This window comes from Bidens hawaiensis, unplaced genomic scaffold, assembly GCF_021521415.1.
Source record: "Bidens hawaiensis isolate Kalapana, Puna unplaced genomic scaffold, B.hawaiensis_p1.1 tig00012057_1, whole genome shotgun sequence".
NCBI classification, from domain to species: domain Eukaryota; kingdom Viridiplantae; phylum Streptophyta; class Magnoliopsida; order Asterales; family Asteraceae; genus Bidens; species Bidens hawaiensis.
Window position 1 is genome coordinate 185,269 of NW_027491968.1, and position 12,695 is coordinate 197,963.

The 12,695-nt window shown below is 34.0% G+C and overlaps 1 protein-coding gene across 1 annotated transcript; it reads left to right on the top strand.

The window, feature by feature from the left end:
• Nucleotides 1-3,967: 3,967 nt before the first annotated feature.
• On the top strand, nucleotides 3,968-5,790 carry LOC143539791 (putative indole-3-pyruvate monooxygenase YUCCA3). The gene is made up of 3 exons (XM_077033004.1): nucleotides 3,968-4,749; nucleotides 4,843-5,214; nucleotides 5,528-5,790. Exons 1-3 carry the CDS (start codon nucleotides 4,054-4,056, stop codon nucleotides 5,723-5,725), a joined length of 1,266 nt encoding a protein of 421 aa, XP_076889119.1. The 5' UTR covers nucleotides 3,968-4,053; the 3' UTR covers nucleotides 5,726-5,790.
• Nucleotides 5,791-12,695: the final 6,905 nt, after the last annotated feature.

The window sequence follows — 12,695 nt, forward strand, 5'->3', positions numbered from 1 at the left end:
CAAGGCGTTTAAGGAACATTTAAGAGGGAGAGAACGCACTTCTGAGTCTCAAGTCAGTTACTTTTTAATCGATCAGAAAGTAGTTACAAAGGCAAATTGTATGATCAATCTGGTAGTCGAGGTAGAGGTGGGCCGAGTTCATGGGAACATGGAAGAGGTCGGGAAATCGGAGGATACAGATCATACCAAACCGAAGGACGGGTAAGAGAAAGGAAAGACTGCTCCCAGATTAAGTGTTTTCGGTGTGACGAGATAAGACATTACGCGTCCTCGTGTCCGGAATGAAGACGAGCAAACCAGGAGGCAAATATGGCTTAAATTAACGAACAAGACAATCGTGATCAGATAGGTTATTTAAATCTTCATGAAACAGTTTACGTAAACGAGGAACGAGTTAGCTTGAAAAAGCTTGAAGCCGAGAAAGTGGAAGAAGGCACTTGGTATCTCAACAACGGAGAGTCAAATCACATGACAGGCAACCAATCGTATTTTTCCGAACTCAACAAAAATATAACGGGTAAGGTAAAATTCGGGGACTGGTCGTGTGCTGATATATCCGGTAAAGGGAAGATTTTATTAAAATCGAAACCCGGAGATGATCGGGTTTTATCCGATGTTTATTTTATACCAAGTTTGAAAGATAATATAATAAGTCTCGGTCAAGGAACAGAGAATGGGTGTGATGTTAAGATGAAGGAGAATTACTTGCTCTTGTGCAATGACAAGGTTAAACATAAGGTGTTTCGAACGAGAAACCAATTATAAACTATTAAATTAATAGTGGGATCGGTCAGGTTATGTTAAGAAATCCACGCCAATTCAGAAAAAGTTAAATGATTCGGGAACAAAAGATGATCAAGGAAAACTGTTGTTCACTCGATTAAATGAAAAGAATCTCAACCAAAGGAGCGGTTATGCGAGTTCATACGGCCGAGAGAATGGTCAGGGATAGGGTCATAAAGGAGGTCGATTTCGGGAGAGCCGAAAGAACAAAGTCATGGATTAAGAGAAGTTCCAAGAAGTGAAGACCAAGATGACGAGGACCAATATGGTTGCGAAAGCTGAAAAGGTCAAGATTGTGGGTCAAATCAAAAGAACAGGGACATGTTCGAAGTTAAAGGTCCGCCTATTCCGGTTAGGAAATTAAGGGGGTGATTGTTGGAGTTAATTCTCAAACCCGAGTTATGGGTCGGGAAGCTGGGGCCGGTTCGAGCTAATTGAACGATCTCATTAATTAATTAATTGTTGCAATAAGAGATAATTATCTATTTTATTTATTAGATAGAGATGGGAATTTTATTTATAAATAATAGGAGTTTGTGTTTTACTCTAATTGTAATCGAGCCTCTATGTAACCCTAAATAATTCATGTAAGGGTTGATGGAGAATTGATTAAGTTTTAAGTTATTTTCTTAATAAATAAAATTGATAAGTTATGCCAAAATATTCTCTGAGTTTAGTTCGTGTTTGATCAACTAATTCCAATTCACCTCCCGTGACATATATATTCTAGCTATATGTAAAATATGAATTGATATAATTATTAATTTAACGAGTAACAAGATGGGAGTTTATATGATTAGTTACCAAGAAGGCTATATCATACGAATTTTGTAATTATATCAATACTAATGATAACTTTAACTTTAAATGCATGATACATTATATTCTTACGTATATTATAGATGTCTACACCCTGGTTCATTATAAATATAATATATACAAGCCATGCGCATATGTGTAGCTACGCATTGAGCTAATTTAGACCAGGCGTGAAATGAACAAAATCAATATTAATAATGATGGATCATCGCGGTTGTTTTGACTTTGGAGTTTATAGTTATATTTAATTTATCTGTGTATGTGCTACATGCATTTGCAAGCGAAAAGATCGACATGCAGGCTGCGCGACTTTATTTCGATGACAATAATAATAAAAGAAAACTTCAATTATAATCTTTGTTTCAGAAGCATATGTAGGTAGTTGTAAGCCTGCAATCTATGTAAAATCTCGGTTTTAAACTTTTAAATAATGAAAACTATTACAAGAAATCTTGTCTGATATGATCAAATGACGAAATTTTAACCCCCCAATAGCGACAGTTTGTCGTCACTAAACCCTTTAGAGACGGCAAATCGTCGCAATACTTGTCGTCGCCTAAGTGATGTTGCTATGGTCTAGATGTCATCGTTATAGGCGTCGCTATTGATTTCACCTGAAGCGACGACTGGTCGTTGTTATAGGCTTTCGTTGTTCACATTTCTGGCTAATAAAAATAAAGATTTAATAAAATTTAGAATTACATATTTCGACGAATTATCGTCGCTCTTTTGCAACAGCAAGTCGTCGCTATAGGTTATCTATAGCAACGACAATTATTCGTCATATCAGACAGAATTTCTTGTGGTGATAGCATTAACCGGGATAATTGGATTTTAATAGTTAATAATGTGACAAGCTCGATAAGAAGTCATGCTAAACTTGACTGATAACACTAATAAATTTCATTTCCGTTGTTAGTGCAATCTATCTAATTAGAGGGACTCCATCTACCCTTAACTATCATTTATGTCCTAATAAACTATTTACGAAATTCTGATTGAGATATACTGTAAATCAATGGATTATTTATTAGAGGCGCATGAAGTTACTTCTCCCTTAGACATGTATAAAGAAACTCTACACATTTAGTTGGGGGAAACATGTACAGAGAAAGTACATATCAAATTTCGTTTTAGTTTGATTTCGATCAATACCAAAGCGAGCCTCCATGACACGGAATCAAGGCTAAAGGCTACCGTGTACTAAGTTGATTGAACTTGTGGCTTAGAAGAGGTTCGGGAGAGGAAGAAAGGCAACCACTGGTTTTGTGGGCAGTGGATTACCCGAAACACTTTAGAGGCAAAATAAAGTAATGAATTTATGGAATATTTCCAACTTTTGAAGGCCAAACTAAATGATCCAGCCTTTGTTGCTTTAACTATTTTAGTGTATAAAAGTAATCATGAATCTTTTGGTGGTGTGATATATTTATTAATGTAAATAAATAGTTTTTAGGTAGTTCCCATATGCCAGGATGTTAGCCATGAAATGGGGAATATATATATCTACTTGAGATACATGGTCCTCTAAAAGATACACTTTCAATAATGGCAGAACTTCTTATTTAGATTTTTATTTTCATTTGGATGTAACTAATACGTTCATACGTACGTATAAGTTAAACAAATCATTTTGTCTGGTAAACTCGTTTTAATCTTTGTCTTCGACTCCTCCCATGCGACAGTAGCATTATTAAAGTTGTTGAACATGAGTTGTGTCACCAATATACACATGAAAATGCATATCATTTTCACTTTACCGTATGTGACCGACCGTACATGCTATATAATCAACAAGTACACCTTTGCCAAACTTTGGTACAAGATATTCATGTTAAGGACCTAGATGCATAATCTTTCTGGTTTTGGTACAAATAAAGAAAAAACTTCACTCGAATGCTCTAGTTCCCCATCATTAATCATATGCCTCCCAACATGATTGCCTAAACTTAGCAAAGCAACGCAGATTAACTAATCATGTTAGCCATAACATTCAACCCGAGCTAAATTATGGTCACATATTTTGGATATCTTTTGTCCAATAATCAATTTGTTCCATCCTCTCCGTCGTTTAGCCTCTTTTGATCATAAGGACATATGTTGCAACTTCTATAAGGATCTAAGAATTAAAAACTTGTGGCACTCACACTTAGACCAACAAAACAAGAAACTTGACTAATTATGATTACTTTAGTTCATTTAGAAAATGATCAACTTAAGTTCTTATCATTTTCTAATATCTGTCCCAATCACATGCATCTCTGGTGGCCAACTTCACTCTATTTATACCTCTGCATTACTCTCTTACCCCTTCCACACATTTCCCATTCCTCTTAAGTCTTTTGAATCTTGATCATTGTCCTATCCATTTCAACTTCAATATATTTACAGGAAAACATACATAGACTATTTTCTTTCACTCACTAACTTTGCTCTTGCATTGAGGCTTTGATGCTTTGTGCTTGTGGTATCAATCTTGATCAATTTCCAACTATGGTTCAACGAGCTCTTGATCACGGAGACCTGTTCTCCAGGAGATGCATAGTGGTTAACGGGCCAGTCATAATTGGAGCTGGCCCGTCTGGCCTTGCAGTCAGCGCATGGCTCAGAAAACAGGGAGTCCCTTTTATAATCCTAGAGCGCGCCGACTGCATTGCATCTCTCTGGCAAAACAAAACTTATGACCGCCTCACACTCCATCTTCCTAAGCAATTTTGTCAACTACCCTTTTTCCCTTTCCCACCTAACTTCCCCGAGTACCCTACGAAATACCAATTCGTTAACTACCTTGAATCATACACAAAAAAGTTTGAGATAAACCCACGATTTAATGAAACCGTTAAGTCCGCCAAGTACGACGAGGTTTGTGGATTATGGCGGGTACGAACGGTGGTAGGTGATTGTGAGGTTGAGTACATATGCAGGTGGCTTGTGGTGGCCACTGGTGAAAATGCAGAGAAAGTGGTGCCAAAGTTTGAAGGGTTGGATGAGTTTAATGGCCATGTTATGCATGCTTGCGACTACCGGTCCGGTGAGCCTTACGAAGGCAAAAAGGTTCTGGTTGTCGGATGTGGGAATTCCGGCATGGAAGTCTCTCTTGATCTTTGCCACCACAATGCTCTCCCATTCATGGTGGTCCGAAACTCGGTTCGTTTCATATACAACTCTATAATCATAATTCATTTAACATAATATCTAAACTTTATAACCAAAACTGAAACTTTATTTTACAATTTACAGTTTCATGTGCTACCAAGGGAGATTGCTGGGAAATCAATATTCGAATTGGCAACTTTATTAATGAAACGGTTGCCGGTAAAGATGGTTGACAAGATACTATTAATTATTGCCTGGCTTAAAATTGGGAGCTTAGAGAAATATGGTATGAAGAGGCCAATGATGGGTCCAATTGAGCTCAAGAACACTAAAGGGAAAACCCCTGTTTTGGATATTGGTGCACTACAAAACATTAAATCTGGGAAGATTCAAATTGTTCCTGGAATCAAGAAGTTTTCAAGGGGTGGTGTAGAGCTTGTAAATGGTCGAAATCTTGAAGTCGATTCGGTTATTTTGGCGACGGGGTATTGCAGCAATGTTCCTTCATGGCTAAAGGTAACAACTTTAAGAACTAGTTTTACACCTGCTCCAAATAAAAGAGGGTGGCGGCGCTGCTTGTTGCCCGCTTATCTGTCTCTCTATTGTAATTGAATCATTTTGGTTTGCAATATAATAACAAATTTTTATTATATAAAAAGATAATAATAATAAAAGTAAAACTTAATCAAAATGTGCACTAAAACTATAACTTTGACCCGTTTATAAAACTATAATACTGACCCGTTCACTAAAAATGGTATGTTAGACTCATTTACTAGCCGTTATGGAATATCAAAAGAAGTAACCATTTGACTGTTTTTGACAACAGGAAAGTGATTTGTTTTCAATAGAAGGGATGCCAACGACGCCATTTCCAGAGGGGTGGAAAGGGAAACGCGGGCTGTATGCGGTTGGGTTCACAAGGAAAGGTTTATCTGGTGCATCGTTTGACGCCATTAGAGTGTCGCAGGATATTGCAAGAATTTGGAATGAAGAAACCCGACCATTGTGTCACAGTTTCATGTGATTGGAGATGTAACAAGTAGAATATATTATTATATTGTCTAACTATGATCATTTAAGTTTAAAATATGTTGGTAACAAAAAGAAATTGACAAGTGTATGCAGCCCTCTTCTGTTAAGAGTAACGGAAGATGAGGCTTTTGATTTTATATTTAAATCTTTTGTATTTCTATTTTGATGAGAAAGAAGAAAATGTTATTATTGACCTCTATAGATTGTGTTACTGTTGATATTAAGATTATAAATAAATAGAGTAAATAAAAAATAACAGTGATTTTCTTGCGGTCCTTACCTTTAAACTATGTAATCATTCTCTTGGTCTATACAATGGACGAACAGCACTAGAAAACGTGAGACTGATAAAGCAAAGATCGAAACTTTTGCGTTGGACAATGTGGCATTGATAAGGTGGTGTGTGTTTGGAGACTATTCAGCCGACAACACAATGAGCTAGCTAGCAGGCTGTGACCCTCTGGCATATCAAAATGACTCATGGTTGAAAATTGGCGAGTATGTTAACGCAAATACCACCAGATGTTACGATCTTCATTCTCTTCTATCCAACCCTTAGAAAGAGTACAAAGTTTTAAGGATAGGAATAGTTTTTTCTCCAATGATGGCTAGTAAGTTTGGTAACTGTCTATCAACAAAAATTCAACTTATCACAAACAAAACAGTAAATCACACAACAGATTTGAATTGAAAGTTAATTTGTTCATTATGACCTGAGAGGCAAGGACGTTTCTGAGAATCGCTAAAAAATTTTGGGTCGAAGGCAAGTATAAGTTCAGGCTTAAGTAAAATATTAATTTGATAACTCATGTATAAAAAGTAATCGAGTAATGTTATGATTTGGATTTTGGGCCTGACTTATTGGGTATTGTTTAAACAAAACTATTGATTCAACCTAATGCAGTTTTTTTTAAATATAGTTTTTTTTTAATTTTCAGGCTTCTGGGATGATCAAGCCTAAGGCGGTCGACCTCCCTGCTGCCTTCCCATCCTAGACGGCCCTGCTGAGAGATGAATAAAAATGCTGATGGAGATTGTTTTTTAAGTTGCGAGGGGTAAAGTTGTTATCTAAAAAAATAAACGTTTAAAAATCAATATCCGCCTATCCTAAAGACCAAAAGTGTAACTTTTAAGATAATAGAGGTATAAAGTGAAACTTCACCTTACCAGTAGTGTAATTTACTATTACAAATGTATCCAATTATTCATTTTGTACAATGGTCCATAATTGTAATAAATGAAAAAGGAAGGACGGAAAATAATTCGTCTAGGGTCCAAACTAACATGGTGGGTTCACTTTTCATTATGCCTCTATATAGATATAAGGAAGTGATTTGTAAATTATATGGTATGATTATAAGTGGCTGTGAGTCATTGTGAGAGAATATGTTATATGAGGAAGTTAAATTTAAGGTTTCACAGTTTATACCGTATAATTTTTTAATATTTTCTGAAGTGGTTGTGACCGAAGGAGAGATAAAATATAATGATAAAGATATATAAAGTATTATTTAATTGAACATAAGAGAGAAAATACAGTATTTTTTAGTATATATGAATATATGATAGGGAATAGACTAACACTGTATTCTTGAGTTTTTTATTTAAAGGTTTGGAAAGAAAAAGATAAGAAAACTTTTCTTTTTTCATTCTTGAGTTTTTTCCTTAAAAGAAAAGAAAAAGAATGGAAAGAAAAGTTAGTGTTTTTTTCCTCTAAAACTTTCCAGCCAAATATTGCCGGATTCGGAAGGAAAGTTTATAGTCATGACAATATTACTAATTTACCTTATCTTTTCCTTCCTATCTAACTCAATAATGAGGACATTATTGTAAAGTTATAATTTTTTTCCTATCTTTTCTTTTCTATCTAACTCAAGAATGTAATTAACACTTTCTTTTCTCATCTTTTATTTTAACTCGATAATGTCTTTTAAATATATAATTTCTTTTCATTTCTTTCCATATCCAATCTTATCATTTCTTTTCCTTTTATTTTAAACCCGATAATGCAATGTAAGAATCTCTAATGGGTATTATCCTTTAACGAGAGTAATACCTCAAGCACCTATGCATCATTCACATGGCTAATGGGTAGTTCTTCAAAATTTTCTTTTACAAAATATAAACAATTTTATGAATGGCATTTAGCTTTATTTTATTTTATTTCTTAAAACGACGACTTTTTTGTGTTTAGGCTACCGCACTCCTCAAATTTGGAAGAGTCTCGCTATCTCACTCTGGCCAGACTATGTTGTCCTAACTGGACCCATGTTGACTTCAGAGTTTGGCTTGGGCGTTCCCCTGAGAAACAATATCGTCAGCTGTCACTTGATAGTCGTTGTTTTGTCACAAAAGCATAACTATCTGGCGTAACACGCGGTGAGACGATCCTTCATTGCTATAATCCATCAACAAAAGTGACACAAGTGGGGATTGAATTTAGGTCTCCACTAGAGAACCCAAGCCTTCTATCACTAGGCCATAAGTTTTTTTTTTTTTTTTTTACAACTAAAATTTTTTTCACCTTTCATTCATGTCTTAATTGAGACTCGAATCTATAACCATTTAATTGTAAGACATGCACATTTACTACTAAATCAAGCTAGTGGTTGTATTAGGCCATTAGTGGTGGATATAAAAATGACATTTGGTTGCTTGAATAAAGATGACACATGCCCTTGTTTGATTAAATTCTTTTTAAAATATTGGGTTTTAATGTTTTTAACCACTATGACATTAGTGCAAGCCTGCAATTCAGTGGTCTATTATGTCTACTTTTTTAAGTTACAAGAAAGAAAATTTTGACAATTCAAGGTGAAAAATACAATTTTGACAGCAAAGAACACAAAACATAATTATAACCCTTTGACTTGTGTATTTTGAGTTGCGGCACTTTGACTTTTGCATTTTAAGCTTTGACATGATTTGAGCATGTAATAAAAGGTACGAGCATGTAACAAAAGGTATGAGCCCTTTGACTTCAAAAATGTCTTTGCTTAAACAAAGATTATATCATCTTTTAGTTGGTTGACTTTTTGAATATTATATGTGTTATGCTTTCATTCAAAGATACAATTGAAGATAAAGACTTTCGTCTAAATGGATGCTTAATCGTTAATCACTTGCAACTCATTTGTGGGTCGGCAAGTGAACTTAAAGATCTTTATTATATTGTGATTAGTGTGAGACCGATTTAGACCAGCATGGCAACATTATACTCGTCATGCTCTAAGATTGAGTGAGGAGAAAAACTGCATAATTAAACAAACTGAAATGATTGAGAATTCGATGATTCTGTTAATTTTCTTTTAAATCCAATATTTTTCGTCCGATTATGGTCACATGTATAAATAACTGATTAATCAAACATAATACATGTAAACCAACTTTGGTATTTTTCTTTTTCTTTTTAAATAATATCTTATAACTTGCATGTTGAGTTGTTGACAATGTTTGTTATTATTCTTCTTTTTTTTTTATAAATAACATATTAATTTCCGTTTCCCTCTATAAAAAAAAAGAATTACTAATATTTCATTTTGCACATATATAATTAGATTTATTGATCCATCAAGAATCATTCAAAATCACGGGAGCTCTCATAAATTGTTTTATTTAAAGAGTTATGTTATTCAATAATCATAATTATTAAATAAACCGTATTAAAAGTCCATACTTTGTTAATAAAACAACCAAGTCATTTATAAGTCCATACAGTTTCATAGCCTTAATTTAACTCGGCTCATTTACAAACCGAACCGAGCCTACAACCAAGTCAATTTCAACTACTTCCGAGCTTCAAGCAATTTAAATAACTGTAATATTACTAGGGATTTTCATATATATCCTCTCTATAACTTCCCTTATTACATATTTCCTCAATACTAAGTATTTAATTACACATTTTCCCTTTTAGTATGCAATTACCATTTTACTCTTTTCAATATACAATACCCTAGTAAAAAACCAACCGTCTCCATCATAGAATAGCAAGATATTTGACTTGCATAACTACTTTTCTTAAAAACGTTCCAGAAGGCTAGTAATTGAAAAAAAAGAGCATAAAATATTTAATTTTGTTATCGAACAATGAGATTAGTTAAGAGATTTGTATTTGAACTAGTCTTTTACATTTCTCTTCCCTTATTACATATTTCTCCAATACTAAGCATTTAATTACACATTTCCTTTTCTAGTATGCAATTCCCATTTTACCCTTTTCAATATACAATACCCTAGTAAAAAACCAACCGTCGTTTTCATCATAGAACAGTGAGATGTTTGACTTGCATATCTATTTTTCTTAAAAACGGTCAAGGAGGCTAGTAAGAGCATTCCCAGCCCGTCCCTCATCCCCATCTCCATAATTACACTAAATAACACTATATTTCTCTTTCCCGTTCAATTAAATAATATTTTTTATACCTTTATCATTACAGTTTTCTCTCTCATCTGCTTACAACCAATTCAACAAATATGAAAAAATAAATAGGGACAAACAAAGTTTCCTCAGATTTACAAAAAAATACTACATTTCTCTTTCCACATTATAATTTACACTCACAACAACTCAAAACCTCACCCTATAATTTGCAAACTCTCCTTAAATACTTTTAGGGGATGGGTTGAGAATGCTCTAATTGAAAAAAATAACATAAAATATTTAATTTGGTTATCGAACAGTGAGATTAGTTAAGAGATTTGTATTTGAACTAGTATTTTACATTTCTCTTTTTTTGATTTTCTCTCTTATATTTTTCAAAAGTAAATATAAGAGGTATTGTTAGCTTTAATTGGCTTGTAAACGAACATAGATAACGATCAAGCACGAACAGTTATGCAAACAATTATGGTTTAATGCTAAATGAAAAAACGACCCATAAAAAATATTTTATATTTGCTAACGATAAAAATCGACTAGACAAAATCGAATTTATTAGCTTCGAAATGTTCATCTTAGAACTGACTTGGTTTGGGTTTAAATTGGGAATATATATAATTGTTACTATTGAGAAGGGGATATATGTAACTTAGTTCTTTAATGAGTTTCATTAAAGGTAAAATGGTCATTTAGTTAGCAGATTTTAACAAAATAGAGAGTTATGTAATATATATGGTTTAGAAAGTATAAATATGTAATTAAATATTTAGCATTTGAGAAATATATAATAACTAAAATTAAGGAGGAGATATATGTAATATATATGGTTTAGAGAGTATAAATATGTAATTAATTTGTTTTCACCAATGGTGAAGAGACGAGTCTTTTCAAGAAGCAAAGTCAACGCCAAACTTTGTTACCAAGTTTAAAACGCCAAGATTCCACACAATTGGTTGGAAAGTTGCAAGTCACCTATCCAAATGAGACGGCCCACTAAACCAATTTGAACTTGTACGACCCACCGCTTTCGGCTTTCCTATAGGCTATAACTTATTTATTCACATCTTACATGTAAAGTACAAACCATTTGCAATAAACAATCTCAAACTCAAAGCAACTTGTTCTATGCAGATAAAACAAAAATGCTTTTACTTATCAAAAAATACCTACAAAATAAGTTAAATTAACCCCATTTTCTCAGAAGCATGACTTTAGCTAAACATACACAAACATGTACGTGGCAACCACGGTCATTTTCTAACGAATGGGTTGGTTAAAGCCAAAAAAAAAAAAAAAAAAAGGTTCATTTGAGTCGCCTCAAATCAGACATCTGATCAATTTGGGTCTACTCAAATTAGACAACATATCAAAACTAGTCACTATTATATAAAGGTTTATTGGATTTTAATAATCCATATTGACTGATATTGGCCAATAATAATCCCTATTGATTTTATCACCTCTAGTGGTCCCAAATTTAAAAAAGTTGGCCCCTAATGGCCCCCCGTTAAAAATGACTTAACGGCGTTACACTTTTTTCAGAATTTCAAACTAATGTTTTAGGGTTTTGATTAGAAGAAGGATATGAGTCGATTGATGTAAAGTTTCGTTCGAAACGACGAAACAATGCTTCAATTCGGTTGTTTGAACTTATAATTAACAAAAATCAAGTCGTTTGGATCACCGTTTCGAGCTAAGTTTTACATCAATCGACTCGTATCCTATTTCCGAACAAAAGCCCTAAAACACTAGTTTGAAATTCGGAAAAAAAGTATAACGCCGTTAAGTCATTTTTAGCGGGGGATCATTAGGGGCCAGGCTTTTTAAATTTGGAACCGTCAACGGTGAAAAATGAATAGGGATTATTATCGGTCAATACCAGTCAATGGAAATTATTAAAATCCAATAAACCTTATATAAAACCTTGTTAACTTAAAACGAATCAAATTTGTTGGCACCACCCATGACTATTGTTTGTCTCTACCACCTACTCATGGGATAACCTTCACAGCTCCAACATCGTGACTGTCATTACAACAAAAAGTCAAAAACAGTGCCCCTATTGCCGCCAGCTTCATCGTTGCTACTAGTAAATATAGCAGATAACCTTGTTTCGATGTTTTTACCCTCAACCGGTACATTCAATCTGAGCCCATTTTAACTCGAACCAAATTGTTTTGTTTAACCTCATTTAGACTTTTGCCAGGCTTAAACAAACACCATCACAATCATATTCACAAACCAAACATCCCTTGCATAAACCGGGGTAATGTAAATATTCAAGAAAAGAATGAAAGCAAGATGCCAAAATCAAGCAGGTTCTTTTTACCCAACTCACAGAAGTCCCCTTAGCATCTGATAAAATCATTCTTTGGGCATCAAAAATGTCAACTACGATGACTAGTAATCTTTTGCTAAATATGTGCAATCTAAAACCTAGAACGATTTCGATAAATAAAATTCCGATGCTATTAAACTTCAGTAACTGGAAAATCATGAACATAATCATTCCATATCTCAGCAGCAATAGTGTCACGCAATTGTGAACTCTGTTCAATTTGTTGCGCATCAAAGGGTGCAT

What these genes read in the sequence shown, in the direction of transcription:
- LOC143539791 (XM_077033004.1), top strand. Translation starts at nt 4,054, where the DNA reads ATGCTTTGTGCTTGTGGTATCAATCTTGATCAATTTCCAACTATGGTT. An exon ending in TCATGGTGGTCCGAAACTCG is followed by an intron (nt 4,750 to 4,842) that starts GTTCGTTTCATA and finishes TACAATTTACAG; the next exon opens with TTTCATGTGCTACCAAGGGA. An exon ending in ATGTTCCTTCATGGCTAAAG is followed by an intron (nt 5,215 to 5,527) that starts GTAACAACTTTA and finishes TTTTGACAACAG; the next exon opens with GAAAGTGATTTGTTTTCAAT.